General features: G+C 50.9%; 1 protein-coding gene across 1 annotated transcript; it reads right to left on the reverse strand.

The window, feature by feature from the left end:
• Positions 1-1,301: 1,301 nt before the first annotated feature.
• On the reverse strand, positions 1,302-18,027 carry usp44 (ubiquitin specific peptidase 44). The gene is made up of 6 exons (XM_035426018.1): positions 17,945-18,027; positions 11,965-13,583; positions 3,712-3,910; positions 3,216-3,324; positions 2,678-2,889; positions 1,302-1,460 (listed from the first exon to the last, which is right to left on the reverse strand). The coding sequence occupies exons 2-6, from the start codon at positions 13,504-13,506 to the stop codon at positions 1,336-1,338; spliced, it is 2,187 nt and encodes a 728-aa protein (XP_035281909.1). The 5' UTR covers positions 13,507-13,583; positions 17,945-18,027; the 3' UTR covers positions 1,302-1,335.
• Positions 18,028-18,429: the final 402 nt, after the last annotated feature.

Raw genomic sequence — 18,429 nt, forward strand, 5'->3', positions numbered from 1 at the left:
TAGAAGCAATTTTTTTTTCCTGACAGTGTTGTGGCAGACCTGGGTCAAATACGTATTTGTTTTGGATTAAAATACTTTTCTGTGCTCTATTGATCTCGCCTGGTGTAATTGAGCCTGCCAATATGACCAGAAGGCGAGATTTGCACTTTTTTTAGGAGTATTGAACTGGTTCCAATACACCAGACAAAGATCAGTAAAGTGTAGAAAAGTATTTGAATCCAAAACAAACATGTAATTGACCCAGGTCTGTGTTGTGGTAAAGTTGGAGAAACCTTTTTTTTTTCTCTCCCCTTGGTGAGAAAAGCAGTAAGGGGTCAGCGGTGTGAGTGGTCTGGTTCCCTGATGGCTTTAGAACAGTGGCTGGAGGCTCACTGGAGCTCTTACAGTCAGCCCAGGCCCTGCTGACACCTCAGCACAGCCCAGCGACATCCAAGATGAGAAACTCCTTTTTTCTTTTTCGTTTTTTTACCTGCCAGTCTTTCGGTGAACCCCAATACCTCCAAACAAAACAAAAATACATTCTAAACCGAGCAAAGGGGGGGGGGTTCCAAATAACGCCAACTACATCCCTGTGACCGTGGGCGAGCGGGGGTACGGTAAACCCACCTTTTTTAGACATTTTGGGGCGCCGATCAATCCGTTTCACTGAGGAGACCAAAGAGGCCTGGCTGGTTCCAATCCGCCGATGCTTCGCCAGGGCTCCACTAATGCGGGTACGCAAAGTCTCCCTTCAACCGTCGTTACAGTCCACCCTCTCTGTATCGCAGGGTGATCACAGTTACCAAGGGGTTTGAACCGTAAGGCAGATATCTAGATATGTCCACATACACACATACATTATTACAGTATTTGGAGTGATGCCAACAGTTTTTTTTTTTTAAGTTTGTTTTTAGAAAAGTATAATCTGGCCATAACCGTGATTTGTCAGATTACCACATGGCATGTCTGTCTGACCACATGCACCTTCTGTCACTAAAAACAAAAAAAAAAGCCTGTACACTATTTATAACAAAAAGTTTACAAATTTAATACAAAACCTTATAAACACAATATACAAGAAATTCACAAGTTGTTCTTTAAAAAACAAAACAAAAAAGCGCAGTTTTGTATCCAGTTCTTAACATTTAAAAAGGTACTTCTTCCTCGTTTAAAAAAAAACAATACGATCGGTCCGCAAAAGGAGCGAGTCTGGGTGTGTGGATGGGGGGGGGGGGTCCTGGGGGTTTCTGCTGATGCTTCACAGACTCTCTCCACTGCGGCTGCTGGTGCTGATCTGCAGGGTGGGGGGGGGGGGGGGGGGGGGTTCCAGCCCCTGGGGGGGGGAGGGGGGTAATCCTAAAAAGCTTTCCCTTTGTCCTGAGACACTCGCTGGGTGTAGAAGAGGATGTAGGCCTGGGCCCTGCACACTTCCTCCACCGTGCACACGTTCAGTTTGGAATCGTTACAGTGGACCCAGAACCCTGTGGAGAGGGAGCAGAACGATGCAGCGTGAGGGAAGGGGATCTGTGCGACACCACCCGGGGAACACTATCCGTGCGACACCACCCGGGGAACACTATCCGTGTGACACCACCCCGGGGAACACTATCCGTGCGAATAGAACTGTTGGTCACATTTCGGGATAGGCACGGCTGGAATCTTCCGGAAGCACAGAAAGGTGCAGTGTGTGTGTGTGTGTGTACCTGCTCCAAAGTAAATAGCGTACAGCGCTTTAATCTGGCCTGGCTCTACGAGCGCCGCACAAGGCCGGACAGATGTCCGCTCTGCGGGGGGGGGGGGGTCGGTACACAAAGGCACGAGCACTGAACCCGTCACCCAGCGTGGATGCAACTGCCACTTACAGGCCTTTTTCTGATCTGGACACGTATACAAAACGCTAACTCCCACTGGTACGACTTCAAGGTAAGGCATTAATACACACCATCTTACAGCTATGAAAAAAATTAAACTGAAATAAATAAATTAAACAGAAATTTGAAACGGTGTGGAAATGAAATGTAAATGATAAAATTTCACTCGTTAACGACCCTGTGCATGCACTTATTTTCCATTCAAAATGTTCAATAACAAGCTAAAGACTTTCAAACGTATACAACGAGAAAATAGCTGAATTTCATTTTGATGTCGTGCTTATAAATTCTGTACTTGACGTGTCCGTTCTGTACAGATATTGAAGTTCTCTCCTTAGTGGCAGCCCACTCCACAGCACTTCTGATTGGTTAAAATGTAAAATGGACGCACTAAATATGGCCTCCAAACGACCAGTACCAAACCATCCTGTAGTGGGCAGCATAAGGACTTAGTTTACAGGATGAACAGAACTCATTTTAAAAACTCGACTGAACGAAACAAACTTCACGTGATAACGCTTTTCTTTGGGCCTCTTGGTGTATTATAACTATGATTGCACTGGGTTTTTAAGAGCAAAACATTACATGAATGGCACAGCTGGTATGGATGCAGGCTTCTGTCTAGAAGATTCCAGCACCAAAAAAAGGCCAAATTCAGGTAATCATGACCATCAAAATCTCCCGTAAGGGCCATGGTATAAGGACATGGACCATGCCACATGAGGGGTTGAAATGTAAACCTACAGGACGTTCGATTTTCGGGGAACAGGGTTTGGGAACCTCTGGCGTGCCAGCGCCCCTGGTCAAAATCCGGCAGGTCGCCTCACCTCCTTCCGTGTTGTAGCAGTAGGCAGTGTAGTGACCGGAGCCGAAGCCCTTCCCATGGTGCATCACGACGGCGGACAGCTCGTAGGCGAAGCGCTCGGCGCGCGGCGGGGTCGGGGACGAGGGGTCGCGGCTGCAGTAAGGCTCCATGTTTAGCACCTGGTCGAAGCTGACGTGGACTCCGATCTTCTCCCGGTGGTTCCTGCCGGACCACCTAACCAAGGAGAGAGAGAGAGAGCACGCACATCAGTACGGTCACCTTAAACTCTGCTAATGCACAGCCCATCTTCAGCCTCAATTCAAAGCAGAGCCAAACTCGTTCTCGGGCAGAACGGAAAAGCCACAATTTCTGGAGGCAAATGTGAATTTTGATTCATCAGACTGTAATAAGAGGTTTCTCAGATGAACGTGATGACCTGCAGTCACTGAGATGTGTTTGTAAATGACCGTGTAAATCCAGGTGGGATTCTGGGAGTTTCTGGAATGGAAGTGTGTGTGTGGAAGAGGGGTCACCCGCGGCGCGGGGGGGGGGCGAATTACCTGAAGCGTTTGAGGTGCAGGCGGAGGACCTGAGGCAGTTTGTGAACCATGAGCTGCTTCTGAGCTTCAGTGAGGATGACGGGCTTGGAGGAGAACCTCCGCCGCTTGCCTGGAGAAGAGGGAGGGAGAGAAGGGGAGAGGGAGGGAGAGGGAGAGAGGGAGGGAAAGAGACAGAGGGGGAGAGAGATGGTTAGGGTCAGGCTACTTTAACTGTGATGATTGCTCATTTGCTTTCATTGTGAATAAAAATAAGCAACAAAACTGGGAACTGGTCTACCTCCCAATCTTCCTTCCAGTCTGATGGTTTTGCTGTTGCTCACTATCAACACAAATGAATTAATACATTTTAAAAACTCGCCCTGGCAACTTTTTTTCTTGGCTGGTCAACATTTGGTCGGGGGGTTTTGGTTAGGGCCAAGAAAAAAATCGAGCGGTTTGCTCGTCCGCGCACTTTTTCGCGCGGTGCGTTGCGAGAGCCGGTCCCTGCGGGACTCACTGTTGCACTGGTCGCAGGCGTAGATGCTGCCCTCCAGCGCCTCGGTCTCGGTGAACTTGGCCAGCATCTCGGTGAGCTGGCAGGGGAACTGCGAGGCCGTCTCCTTGCCGCTGCAGTGGTAGCGCTCGGGGAACTCCAGCGACAGGTCCCAGAACGGCTCCACCGTGTTCGACCTGTAGTCGCAGGCCAGGCACGTCACCTGTCCCAGCGGAGGGGGAGAGAGTGGGAGAGAGAGAGAGAGAGGGGGGGAGAGAGGGAGCAGAGAGAGGGAGAGAGAGAGAGAGAGGGAGGGAGGAGGAGAGAGAGAGAGAGAGAGAGGGGGAGGGGAATAGAGAGAGAGAGTAGGAGAGGGAGAGAGAGAGAGTGAGCATGGAGGTAGCGTTTGTTGCCAGTACATTAAAGAGGTAATTCACACAAGCACTCAAGGGCTGAAATCGGGCCCTAGATGTGGGATGAGCAGTCAGGATGAGCAGTCCCCCAGTGAGGTGACCTCACAGCCCAGCTGGGGGACAGCGTTACGGGACCAGCTTTCAAGGATATAAATCAGCTGTGTTCGCTGGATTTTGTTCCAGGTAAGCTCGCGTTTAATTAAGGCGACTGAACTGTTCCTGACTGAACAGACTTTCACACAATGTTGGTCTGGCTCATTATCGTTTGCTTTGGCCTTTAAAACTCTTCATTTTCCACATATTGTTTAGTATCAATGACCAGGTGTGCACACACATTCAGCATTTAAGACTTCACTCATTTCAGCTGCAAGTCCATCAATTAGTTAATCAACACAAATCGTCACCTCTCCCTACATCAATCATTTACCACGGCACATAACAGAAAGTGGAAGCATGAGTTGCCTAGGAACTGACCTGACTGGCTGAATGTCCTTGAATTAATACGGAACATTAATTATTTTTCACATTAATTATCTTGCTGATATGCGCCACTGAGAGAGTAATCATCTGTCATTAGACCTTAAATGGCTCTAATTAAAAACAATTGACGACTCGCGGTGCTTCAGGAATTGTAATAAAGGTTTGAACAAAAACCAGCATTCAGAATGAGGGGTACTCCAAGACCGGGGTTGAAAACCACGGACATAAAAAATACGGGTATGTGTGTGTGTGTGTGTGTGTGTGTGTGTAACTAGTGACAAAAGCTGGCCTCCCTAAGGACATTTTCCAAAACATGGGCAGTGTGCTCCTCCAGCACACCCCCAGCTCCAGGCCCTGGACCTCTCCAGCACACCCCCAGGTCCAGGCCCTGGACCTCTCCAGCACACCCCCAGCTCCAGGCCCTGGACCTCTCCAGCACACCCCCAGCTCCAGGCCCTGGACTCCCCACAGCACCACCAGACGCCAGCGGCACAGCTCCACGAGCAGCGTGTAATGTGTTCATCCTGTCCGTGTACTGCGTGAGCGCACGCTGTGTGGAACAGGGCTGAAGGGCTGGGGGTCAGGCCTAGTTTAATTGACTGTGGCATTCCTCAGTCCGTCACGTCGAGGGCGTGTGAAGAGCACTTGATTTTTTGGCGGGTAGGCAAGGCCTGCTGTTCTCAGAGTGTGCGTTACAGGAACTTCACTGGAGCAAGAGCGCCTCCCCCTCCCCCACTCTCTCTATCTCTCTCAGATCTGCGCTTACATTTTCTTGTAGAACAGCCTTTTAAATGACACTACATCGCAGCACTCGTCTATGGGTGGTTTACGCGGTTGCAGTCTGTGGAGAACGCAGGCAGACGGACTGTACAGCACAGTCTCAGTCTGTGGAGAACGCAGGGAGACGGACTGTAGAGCACAGTCACAGTCTGTGGAGAACGCAGGCAGACGGACCATAGAGCACAGTCTCAGTCTGTGGAGAACGCAGGCAGACGGACCATAGAGCACAGTCTCAGTCTGTGGAGAACGCAGGCAGACGGACTGTAGAGCACAGTCACGGTCTGTGGAGAACGCAGTCGCAGTCTGTGGCGAATGCAGTCTCAGTCTGTGGAGAACGCAGGCAGATGGACTGTACAGCACAGTCACAGCCTGTGGAGAACGCAGGGAGACGGACTGTAGAGCACAGTCACAGTCTGTGGCGAATGCAGTCTCAGTCTGTGGAGAGCACAGTCGCAGTCTGTGGCGAACGTGAGCAGCCGGACCGTAGAGAGCGGCCACGCGAGAGTTTGGGCTCTCTCCAGCAGCGGATGGTCGAGCCTCTCCCGACTGCGCGGGGGCAGCGGGAATATGGCTGCTCCGTCGTTCCTGGAGCGGCTAACGGGGGCCGGGACAGCTCGGCGGCTTGGCTCCCTCTCCCCCTGCCGCCCGGCCAAACGCGGTCGGAAAATCAGGGACCAAACAAATGTTCCATTACATCACGACTGCTCGAGCAGCCACAACTCCCCGAGCGAGGGGGAGGGGGAGGGGGGCGCACCACAGGAGCAAAATGTGGAAAGGCCGGCGTGCTGCTTTCAACCGCAATGGAACCAGAACACCGAACACCGTCGAGGGAACAGGGAAAATTCGCAGCCTTTAGCCAGCTCAACCCACACGCCGTTACTGAAACTGACTCTGCGGTTGTAATCTACACCAAATGTAGCCTGTAAGTTATAAATCACCCCTTTTGAGTTCTGTCACATTTTGGGGGGAAAAACTGGTCTCTCGGTTTGGCCATGTGTAATACAATTCCCATTAATCATTTCGCCAGGATCGTACAGAAAAAAGACGGAATCTTCGCAATGAACTATGGGAGCTTGAGGTAAGAGAAGAACAGGAACGGCTAAAGCAAAAAAGATGGGTACATTGTACCGGCATGCCAAATTTCTTGACTGGCAGAGGACTAGTACCAGCAGAAGTGTAGATGACTGATTTTGAGATCGTATGGGTATGTGGGTCAAACAGACATAAATGCCAATGTGTCTGCTCTTTGGGTCCTATACAGGAATAGAGTTATTCATTCCTACATCATAATGTGCAGTTCGTCAAAATATTAGAACTCCCATCAAGCTGGATATTACATGCACTGAGTTTTGGGCAGCAGGCTGTAGGTAGTTTTTTTAAAATGTTTTTAGGTGAATGTTTCCTTTAAGGAGCCAAAAACATTAGCTCCAGCATTGGAAGTTGCATTACAGCAGCCATATGGCTACAGTAGCTTGATGATGGAAAGTAGTAAAAAAAAAAAAAAAAAAAAAAAAAAAAAAAAAACTAATAAAACCTCCAACTCCAAAAGTTCTGTTGCAACAACAAAAAAACTGAACTAAAATGAACTAAATTGAACTTCCATGTAAAGATATCTACAGTACATTTCATATAATGAGCCACCAACAAAGCAACTGAAATTAAAGGTGTATCTTGTGCCATAGTACTTCTCTTCATAATGCACATGCCCACTTTTCATTGTGGCAATGGCGACATTGGATGGGAGAACTTCATCGAACATCGAAGAGCAATGACTTGTGCCCGACCCACATCCTCCATCTCTCACGGGCTAAATCCAGGCTTCACTTTCACTCCAGATTATATTTAGCCCATATCTGTGCAGAGTTCAGATGTTTCTCTGAACTTCCTCCTAGAGTCTGCACCCACACAACGGACGACGGAGTGAAATCTGAGAAACGCAGTCCTGACCAAGAGAAGACGAACACAAAGCCGTGAGACCGGCCAGGCGTTTCGACAGACCGGAAACCCCAGCGCACAACGCCCTTCACCAACGAGGAACCACAGACGAGCGTGCACAACGCCCTTCACCAACGAGGAACCACAGACCAGCGCGCACGTGCCATATCAGACCAGCACGCACGTGCCATATCAGACCAGCGCGCACGTGCCATATCAGACCAGCGCGCACGTGCCATATCAGACCAGCGCGCACGTGCCATATCAAACCAGCGCGCACGTGCCATATCAAACCAGCGTGCACAACGCCCTTCACCAACGAGGAACCACAGACCAGCGTGCACAACGCCCTTCACCAACGAGGAACCACAGACCAGCGTGCACAACGCCCTTCACCAACGAGGAACCACAGACGAGCGCGCATGTGCCATATCAGACCAGCGCGCACGTGCCATCGTGCTCGGTGCAAGCGTCTGCGACACATTCGTCGGTTTGAGAACTCGGACGTGCAAATATAGCGCAAAAAGTGGCGCCAAGTGAATCCTTTCTTTATTTACAGACATTGCTGAAGGTTTTTATTTTTAAACTAGGCGTCAAGCGAATTTCACACAGACATACTTTCAGATTTCAGGCTAGTTCATGTTTTCCGTTTAACAAACCAAAGGATGACGCTGTGTTCACTTCTGATATTTTACCCTGCAAAATGCAAGGCAATATATTCTAGGGGGGGGGGGGAATTCAAGGTCTTAGATAAAATTTCTGGCTTTTTTTGATCAGTTCAATAATTTTGTTGTCTCTTTTAATGTAATTGTTTGCAATATAACAAAATAAGGTAAATGTGAACATGGGATTTTTACTCTTCATGGCATGCGTAACTGATATAATGTGGCTTAAGAGGGTAAATAATCCCTCGAAACATGAAAAGCAGCCAATTAAGAAAATTTTACAGCTTGCTAAAAATCTGGGACGCAACTGATTGTAACAAAAACCAGCATGGGAACCACTGCCTAAGACTGCAGTTTAACTTGCACTGGAATGTTTGTAACGCGCTAGTATTCAAAACATTCAAATTACAACGTCAATTAGCACGGAAATATGTGGATTTATTTACACAAAATATGTTAGGGACGTAACATATGGTGGGGCACCTTGACACACTTTTTTCAAGTTTACTGTAAAACAGGCACTAGAAGGTACGTGACTACCAAGAAAAAAATCTCACAATACCAGTTCAAGTGTAGTAGAGCAACAAAAGAAAACAACCAGCTAGGACATGACGTGTTAAGCAATAGTTTTCCAAATGTAAACAGAGCAGCTAGTCTGCGGGAGGGTTGAGTCTGGCAAGCCAGCGGAGATTATAGTTCTGAGAAAGAACGTGTGGGGAGAGAAAAAAAAAAAAAAGGGTTCGTAGTAAACCCGGCGTCTCGCTGGCTGTGGGGACGTCATGGCGGTAAGCCTGGGAGCAGCGGCACGCCCGCGCGTGGCGGGAACCGGATCGGACCTGCCGGGGGGGGGGGACACGGTCAACCCGGTAAACAACAGCGACCCCAACCGCGCACGCACTCCTCTGACCCGTCCCCCCCCCCCGCGCGTTTTTGCGGCGTGCGGTGCTCCCCCTCCCGCCGGACTCGCCCGCGCGTCTGGTCTGCGCCGCGGCTGCCGCGCGGTCGTCCTGTCGGACAGCTGTTCCTCTGGGGGGCGTCAGGGCGGGGCCTCGCCACAGGCCAGATCCAACGAGCGCCGCGTCGGCCAGGCGAGTGACCAGACTCCGTCTCAGCTCAACACCAGCGTTCAAAAGTCCGACCGCCAACCGATCGGTATTCAAAATGGATGTTAATTAACGACTCCGTCACAGTAAAAAAGTTCCCAATAAATCGGGTCGATCGTCCGGCTCCAGTCCAGCGGCTTTCAGCACTGTTACACACAGAGCAGGGTTGCCTAATGCTCCCTAATCCACACAGGAACAAGCCCGCTCGCCCAGATGAAACGCAAAGCCTCTCCGAAATCCCCCCAATGACAGAGCTTCCATACAGAAAAAAAAAAACAAAAGACGAGAGCGGGGAAATGCCCTGGATCAGATTATAACAGTGGAACGGATCCACATCACACACATGCTGCAGGGGCCACACTCATAACCTGAAACACACACACACAGATAAAACTCCCACCGCCCCAGCCAACCTGCCTGTGAAACTGCGATAGCGTAAAAATGGAGAGACACCTTCTCTCACCCCACAAATCGGAAGAACGAACTCGATTTTGTCGTGTCATTGTTCGCGAACACTGCACCTTGTCCGACAGCACCGCCAACACCAGCATGCAGACGGGTGTGGCAGGGACCGCTGAAATCAGCCAATCAAATAAGGCCATAACGTGTGATGTGACGCATACATAGTCTGACATGACAGACACACCCAGGTTCTGATAACAAACTTTACCACCAGCATGACCTGTCGACCGACCAACCTCCTCGCACTATGCGTAAAAAAACATCTCCAGCAGAGATGATTTAAGAGTTCACCAGGTAACATTTTCTTTTGGTAAAATTTACTACAAAAAGCAAATAATTCTAAATGAATAAAATCATAATAATACTAATAAAGGTTTAGAAAAGTTTTAACTTGGGAAATAGGACCTAAGATGGCTGTGGGCTGTTGAAATCTCATGTCTTCCAGGCCAGCCCTCGGAACGAAAGCCAGCGAGAGACGGCTTTGGCTGCTTTCGCTTTATCTTCCCGCAATCTGCGTTTCTCCATGACGACTCTCGCATGGCGAGCGACTGAAGCGCTGCGGCCGAGTTTTTAAAAGTGCGGAGGGCGCGAGGCGCGGTGCCGTGTGACTGTGGAGTACGCCTCTCGCCTGGGACTCCCCAGAAACAGGGGCTCCCCCAGATGGGTTAACATTCTCCCACCCATCTCCACCATCACCCTGGGGGGAGCTCCCATTCGTTTTGAGTGGTTTCTGCCACTCTGATTAATAAAGCAGCGCTCTGCTCTCTGGCACCGGTACAGCATGGCGACGCCTCAACCGTGGAGCACAGGCCTGAGATCTCAGCGCCGGGGCAAAGCCACCAGAGCACATCTCGTACTGTTAGCAGCGCTAAACACGCCCTGCCCTGCCCTGCCCTGCCCTGCCCTTCACCCTTCGCCTACAGCGCCTTTACCCGCACTCCTGCCAACTAAATCTGCAAAAAACAACACACAAAGCACGGGCTTAACCACTCAGGCCCAATACATACAGCCTAACTGGCGGCGAAGCCAAAGCTTAATGCCCAGGCACTGTCTGTGATGAAAGCATGAGGCCGTTTCCTTTTCAGTTTTTTTTTTTTTAAACCGAGCTCTTCGCTCGAAACGAAAACTAAACTGTTAAGCCCTCCACACTTCAAGCCAACGGTGCCAGACAAGCTGGGGCTGCGATGTGCCACTTCTGTGGATTAATGAAGAGCGGAGGCAGACCGGCTCGATCGCCACGCGCGGCAACAGCCAGCAGAGACAGACCGGCTCGGTCGCCACGCACGGCAACAGCCAGCGAAGCGGGACACTCTCACTCTCGCTCTCGCTCTCGCTCTCGCTCTCTCCCTCCCTCCCTCCCTCCCTCCCTCCCTCCCGTCTTCACCACACGAGGGAGATAAAAAGGTCAAACTCTGCCCACACCTCCAGCGCCGCAGACAGCAGGCGCGCTAACGTGCTAACGGCGGTAGCGGGGAGGGAGGAGACGTTCGGGGGGTTTTTCCCCCGCGCCTCACGCAGCTGTTAAAGAGTCGCCGCGGCGCTTTCGTTCGTACGCCTGGGCGCACGCCCCAGCGCACGCGCTCCTGCTGGCGCCCGCGATGGCTCCCCGCTCCCTTCCTCTCGCCCGTCCCCGCAGCGAACGGCGACGGCACGTCCTGTACTTTTTTTCCGCCAGACCTACCGCCAGCGCGGGTCCCCTGTAAGGCCCTTCAGCCGTAACCCCCTCCCACTCTCTGAGAGGTCGAACGGCCCTCTCCGCTAACCGGCAGGCCAGGATTTACGCTCCTCACTTATTTACCTCGCGTCTCATGAGAAACCGCGCTGGGCATCGTGCAGCAATGTTTCACGCTGTGTTTACGCGCGTTACATACCCCTATTTCCTGTGGGGGATTTTTTTGTGCTAATAGAGTACTTCAACCACAACAATGCAACATCACCTTGCCTAACCTCATTCCAGCAGGCAGCCTTGAGCTCGACTGCAGTCTGTTCAGTTATTAAGAGCGTGAGCCTGAATATTCAGAGCTAGAGTGGAAAAACGCTGAATTCCTCCAGCGCATGGTAACCTGTACCTCATGAAGTCTAGCCACTAATCCAGTCGTGCATTCGAGGACTTGGTCAGAAACAAAAACTAGAAACAAGTACACAGTTACCTCCCCTTACTCTGATGAACTTTCACTTACGGGCCACAACGCAGTCAGGTTCATGGGCACAAAGCCAGGAGGAAACACCAGTAAAAAGCAGACACTGGTCCAGTTACAGGACATTTTAGGTGAACCCCACCAATCCCACTCTTCTCAAATTCCACATTTAAGCCGCTACATTGGCAGATAACACACTTGCAGATGCATCTCGGTCTTTTCCATATCCGTCAAATCCATCTACTCGATATCTACATCCTGTATCTGTTACTCTGTGGCTGGTTGCGTCGCTCTCACTCACCTGGCTGAGCAGCTGCCCGTGGAAGATGGTGTTGACCACGCTGAGGACCTGGCGGATGAGGCGCCGCTGGCCGGGCGGCACGGTGGCGGGCGTCAGCGTGCCCGTGTTCTCCAGCTCCCGCTGCACCTTGTCCAGCAGCTCGCACAGGAACTCCTGGGCGTCCTGCTGGGCGTAGCCGCGGAAGGCGGGGATCAGCTGCCACACCGAGTGCAGCATGGCGAAGGGCGACACCAGCGCCCACTTGCCCGACCACATGACCTGGAAGAGCGTGTGCAGCTCGTGGCAGAGCGAGATGTGCTTGGAGCTGGGCTCCTTGGGCTGGATCAGCTCCATGCTTCGGGCGCGGGAGGCCCCCCCGCTCAGGCCCGGCCCGGACCCCGGCCCCGCCGACGGGCCCTTTCTGGGGGCCTGCGGGGAGGAGGGCGAGGGCGGGGGCGGGACGTGGGGGCCCTTGGCGCCGCCCCCGCCGCCGCGCACCACCAGCTTGCCGTTGACGGCGCTGGCCAGCAGCTCCAGGGCCTGGTTGAGGTCCAGCTGCAGGAAGCACTCGCGGAAGATGTGCAGGTGGCTCAGCACCTGCAGGATGGAGTTCATGTAGCAGGTGTTGCCCAGGTTACGCAGCCCCGTCACGCCCGGGGTCACCGTGGGCCGGCGCTTGACGGGCGAGTCCCCGCTCTTGGGCGCTGGGCCCCTGGGGCCGCTGGAGGTAGGGGCTTTGGTTGAGGTGGCTGTGGTTTTGGTTCGGTTTTTGGCGGGGCGCGTCTTGGGCGGCTGCGGCCTCCTCTCAGACCTCCTCCGCTTGGCGTCGGTCGCGGCGCGGCTCTGGGGCCCCGCCTCGGCGGCCCGGGCGCGGGCCGGCCTCGCCGTGGCGGACGCGGCCGCCGCCCTCTGGCTCTGCCGGCGCAGGCGGTGGCTCTTCCGCGGCGGCGTGCTCTCCAGCTCCTCCCTCAGCTGCCGCTTGAGCTCCAGCCGCCGCTCGCGCGCCTCCCTGCGCCGCTCCTCCTCCTCCTCGCGCCGCCGCTCCTCCTGGGCCCGCCGCCGGCCCCCCGCCGTCAGCTCGAACCAGGAGCGGAAGACGCGGCCGATGAGGGCGTGGCGGCGGTGCCAGAGCGCGGTGAACATGCGGTCCTCGTCCTTCAGCTCCTGCGCCGCGCCCAGCGGGGCCTCGTCGCCCACGGCGACGGCGGACCGCAGCGTGCGGCCGCTGCGCGTGGTGCACTCGTAGCGCTGGCTCTTGATGGCGCTCAGCGTGCTGCGCAGCAGCTTCAGGTCGCCCATGGCGTTGTCGTTCAGCACGTAGTCGTCGCACAGGTAGCAGAAGACGTACAGCTCGTTGACCTCCAGGGCCACCGGGTGGCGCTGCTCCAGGAAGTGGCGCAGCGCGTGCTCCTCGATGTAGCGCCCGCAGGCCACGTGCGAGCAGCTCAGGCAGGCCCACACGGACTCGGTGGTGTTGCAGTCCACGCAGTGCCACTTCTGCGGGTTCAGGATGGAGTGGTCCTGGGCCAGCCGCAGCCGGCCGATGTGCTTGCACTTGTCCATCGCGCCTGCTCGCCCGTTACATCAGCACGGCGTCCACGGCCATCTGCAGAACAGGCTCCCCCCACACCATGTTTAATCTGAGAGAGCGGAGAGGAACAGAGAGGACGGAGAAAGGGCCGGGTAAATCTGCAGGCTCACGCACTCAAAGCACGCTGGAGCGCTTCCAAGTGAAATACATCACGTTTTCCAGAATGCATGTAAAGCAAGACCAACAGCATTCTGTAAACATACAGTCACTGCAATATTAGAGTCGGTTTAGGACAAGGGGGGGGGGGGTCAAGCTCCAGTCCTGGAGGGCCGTGGTGTCTGCTGGTTTTCTGTGCGTCTCAGCAACAGTGATAAATTCAAGTCATTGATTGGCTGGAGTCCACAAACCTTGTTCTCAAGGCCTTAATTGGCTGCTGATTGAAAGGAAACCACAAATACCAGCAGACACTGCTGCCCTCCAGGACTGCAGTCTGACAACCCTGCTTTCCGAAGAAAAAAACCACAGTGGAGTCCAGTGTGATTATCTGAATATGAATCACAGAAGGCACAAGACAATTAAGATGAACTGAATCTGACTCCCAATAAAGCTTGATATTAAGCCAGAAGCTGCACAGAGATCAGTGGGAATTCTCTCATCTCCAGTTCGCTCAATATTGCGAGCGGAAACACGAACGTAAACAGCCCTACCTGTGTGCTTTGCCTACACATAAATAACGGAAAGCTTCCTCACACACTCGCAAGAGAGCACAGAGCTGTTCAGCATCCCATTACGCACAGTTGGCGGATCTGAAAAACAAGTCCAGGCAAAAGCCCAGGACACCTTCTGTGGAGCGCAGATGCCCTTCGTCTACCGTGAGCACCGAAATCATTTTGAAAAACTTTATGGGTTATTTCATAGACTCGGAACTAACCCTGAGGTCGCAGCCAAATTGTACAAAAAAAAAAACACAAAATCATGAGCAGGGCTCTACAGTGCTCCCACTTTAGGAGCATTTGTGCCTGATGCGTGGGCAACTTGGAAAAATAATTTAGGCGCACCTCTACTAATTGGGATTCGTTAGCATGCTCCTTAATTTTTCCAACTCAAGAACGCGTGAGCACAGAGCCCCGATGTGACCTGGTTTTTAGGTCCTGGTTGGAGCCGACGGGTTTGTTGAGCTACCCCCTCATAAAGTGTGAGAGCTCCCCCCGCCACCGCCCGCCTCCCATGCCTGCTCTGAACTGCTCTGCTCAGGCAGTGGGGGCTTTCAGCCTGGTTAACAAAGGGGGGGGGGGCTGGGCTGCGGAGCAGAATGGAGCAGCAGAGGACGGAGCCGGGCCCTTTGTCTGAGGGAGAGGGGGAGACGGGGGGCCCGAACGCGGATGCCCAAATTTAGCAAAGCTGTCATCAAGCCGTATTTAGAGAACCCAAGCGGCATTCTGCCTAAATATATCGACAGGTAGGATGCAGGGGTGGACAAGTCGTAAAACTGCGACCAGTCCTCTGGGCCACCCAGCCACCAAATCTGGTACCTCAACCCCCACAAATTTTGCCAGCCAAAGTATGTAGTGGAACACCGATACGTATATCACTACCTCTACACAATGTAAAGTTAGAAACATTATCCTGTCTTTTATTTGCCGAGCATTGTACTGCATAAAAGGGGCTCCATGCCAACATCCCCACCCCACCCCCTCCCCCCCCCCTCCCCCCAAGTAGCACATGTGCTCCTAAATTGAAAAATGTAGCACACTAATGCATCCCAATTAGTAGATGTGCTCCAAAATTATGTTCCAGTAAGCGCACATCAATTTCCAGGAGAAAATGCTCCTAAAATTGGAGCACTGTAGAGTCCAGCAGTACAGCTATTTTGTTTTATAATGTCAGAAATGTGACAAGTTAAAATAAATCAAACTACTCACTTTGTCAAGATAAGGAGAGAGCAGATCTGGGTCTTACTTTCTGTTTCACAAATTTACTCTTCACTCTCAGAACACAGCTATTTGAAGTACGCTTTACAGTCTTCCTGCTCGAGCCACTCTGCACTGTGCACGGTTAGGGTATCTCCCAGAGCCAGTGAGAAGCCCACTGGCTCAGTAAATTCTTAGCAAAAAATTACAATCAACTTAAATTAACATGCGTAGAAAGGCAGCCTGATAAACTTTTTCTTATCAAAAAAACAATTCTGCCAGCCATTGGCAAGACAGGCCTATGTTGCAAGATGGATTATTTAGCCAGATAAAGGAAAACTATCCAAGGAACATGATATTTGCTTTAAAATGAGGTATTACTTTAAAATGATTTCTTGTGCATTCATGCTAACGACAATAATTTTGGAGGCGACACCAAGAGAGACGGGTGCGCTCCAGGCACGGACTACCGCTTAGTCAAGAATTTCAGAAATCCTGTTTCCTGCTGAAAGACAGTTCAGGACCAGAAAAATCAAAAAAAAAAAAAATGGCGTGCTGACTATCACCATGTCCACCCTACTGTCCATGTATCCTCAGGCATACGTCCTATAGGTCTCTATATAAACAGAGATGTTACAAATATCTGTGCAACAAGTGTGTCTCCTCTCAGAATGTCAGAAAGTGAAGGAAATGGAAGCTAGAGGAACTTCCTCTCAGGCTCTCGGCTCATTAATGAGCGACTCTCTGTCTAAAGGCCATTTTTTGGAAGGCAATCTGGTGGCTTAAGCCGGCCAGCCTCTGGGTGGGTGACAGGCAGGAGACTGGAACCACTGGGGATTCTGCAGGTAAAACAGCTTCTACGGAGCTGTTTTTCAAATTAGGGACGTAGATTTATGGTCAGCGTAATGCACAAGTTAACCAAATAACTCACTGAGCAGAGGGAACGTATGCACAAAGTGAACAGCAAATGCCAACTGTGCACTTAAAGCCCTAGATGAGAAGCATTAAAAAAAAATATATTTGTGGGCACATTGGTTGCCATGAATTCATACGCAGATAATCGCTACTACACTAACTTTATCATTAGTAGCCAAATAAATCTTTTACAACTCGAGCACTGTAGAATTATGATCTTCAGTTCTCAAGATGTTCATGACTAAAGTTCTACTATTTTAAAGCGTGAGCTTATGGGGAATGGGGGAAAATGTTAGATGTGGCCAAAACTAATAAAGCCCCATGACTGGCTCCAAATCCTTACAATAACATTGGGTATAGTCAGCCATATACGTGTGTTACGTACACGAGGTATTCAAACAACACTACATATTTATTTAACGTTCATATAATCCGTATAGTACACTAACAAAAAATTCGCTTGCGACCCAACATGAGGAATAATAGGCTTCTCTTTACCGACACGCGTGTTCTCCGAGAACTGGCTTGCCATTTTGTGACTCGTAAAATATCACTGATCTTTAATCAGATGGGGGCAATTCTGTCATGCCCCACGCTAGAGTTCGCGTTATTGTTTACACATGTAGTGAGCAAGTTGAAGACAGAAACTCAAACGGCACTCTCGCCCCACACACACCCAAGCAGATAAGATAGCACAGCAAACACTGGTATGTTCAGAGGTAGCGAGCGTACCAGCAAACGTTAACCTTACCTAGCGAGCTCTAGTTGTCCGATTTCGGAGTCAGCTATTGTCAGCAAGCTAGCAACCCAGAAAGTGTATCTAGTTGGCTGGCGAGCTAGTACTAAAAGAAACCATTAGCTAACGTTCGCCCCTTAGCTAGCTAGATCTACCTATCTTAACACTCGACTGGATGAAACAACGTTAGAGAACATCAACAGCTTACGAAAATAGAATATCATCAATGGAAAATCACACAGATCTTAAATTTATCAGTTCTGAATGATCCAGAATAAGCTACAAACGTAGCGTTAACTGCGTATCAAAACTTCTGATTTCCCACGTTTCTGGGCGCCCACGAGCTTGTAGGGGGATGTTACAATCTAAGGCTAACTTAACGTTAACCGAATCAGTGTGAACACACTTGAATATTTTATTGGCCATCTTATTAGCTTGCGGACTAGCTAGCTAACATATATTAACATATATATATGTAAACTAGTCAGCTAAATGTGTTCTAACAGTGTCAATTAAATCTGTAATTAACACCAAATTAGTCCATTTCAGTAACTATGTGTTGTTCCGATACGATGTTCCATGAATTTAGCTAGCTGGTTAATACACGACACTCGTTGAACAACAACAACGTCTTTATGTGCGCGCCCGGAGATGCTATAGCTAGCTAGCCACTTGTTCCCAGCACTACTTCGCAGCATGTCCTGCAGCTAACGTAAGCTAGCCAGTTAAAACCGCCAGTAAAGGCAAGCACGTCAAAACATTCTTGTCAGGTAACAGAGTGACACAGATTTACAAGCCAGCCTTTGTATTGCGCTTACATGTCCGAAGTTAGTTACAATACAGAATGATACTCTCTATCTAACAACGCACTTCTCAAGAACTAGCAAGGAAATAAATATGTAAACGTACCTATTTCACACTACGGCACTTATCCCGCTAGCACTGTTGCCGTTGCCGTCGCCATCTTGTCTACTGTTGTCGCGTGGAGTCGGCTGCTTCGCGTCCTCGAATGACGTAAAAAAAACTACAGGGCTTGTGCGTGACGTTTCACCACCCCTTGTTAAGTTTCAAAGTTTCCACGCGGCTGTGCTGTGCACGTTTTTAGTAGTTCTTAAAACGTGAAACATCCGGTCGTTTGGTTACGAAAATTTGGTCTGAGTAACATTTCAGATGAAATCTTAACCATGTAATAACAATCTGGCCTCTCATGTGTCACCTGAGTGAAATACATGTCGATCGCTAGCTAAATATCAATAGGCTCTCTTTAGGTTTCTTCGGAACGTTTTTTTCTTGCGCTCTTGCTTCCGCCAGTAGCTAAATGTGAGGCCTAACCAATTATGTGGCCCTAACGATGGAGCCTTACACAGGACCCGAAAGCTAACGTATAATGAGGT

Source organism: Anguilla anguilla, chromosome 7 (assembly GCF_013347855.1).
Source record: "Anguilla anguilla isolate fAngAng1 chromosome 7, fAngAng1.pri, whole genome shotgun sequence".
Lineage (NCBI taxonomy): Eukaryota > Metazoa > Chordata > Actinopteri > Anguilliformes > Anguillidae > Anguilla > Anguilla anguilla.

Coding starts and splice junctions, on each gene's coding strand:
- usp44 (XM_035426018.1), bottom strand. CDS start 13,506: ATGGACAAGTGCAAGCACATCGGCCGGCTGCGGCTGGCCCAGGACCAC. Junction 3,911..11,964: donor ACGGGCAGCTGCTCAGCCAG/GTGAGTGAGAGC, acceptor CCGCTGGGACAG/GTGACGTGCCTGGCCTGCGA. Junction 3,325..3,711: donor CGCCTGCGACCAGTGCAACA/GTGAGTCCCGCA, acceptor CCTCTTCTCCAG/GCAAGCGGCGGAGGTTCTCC.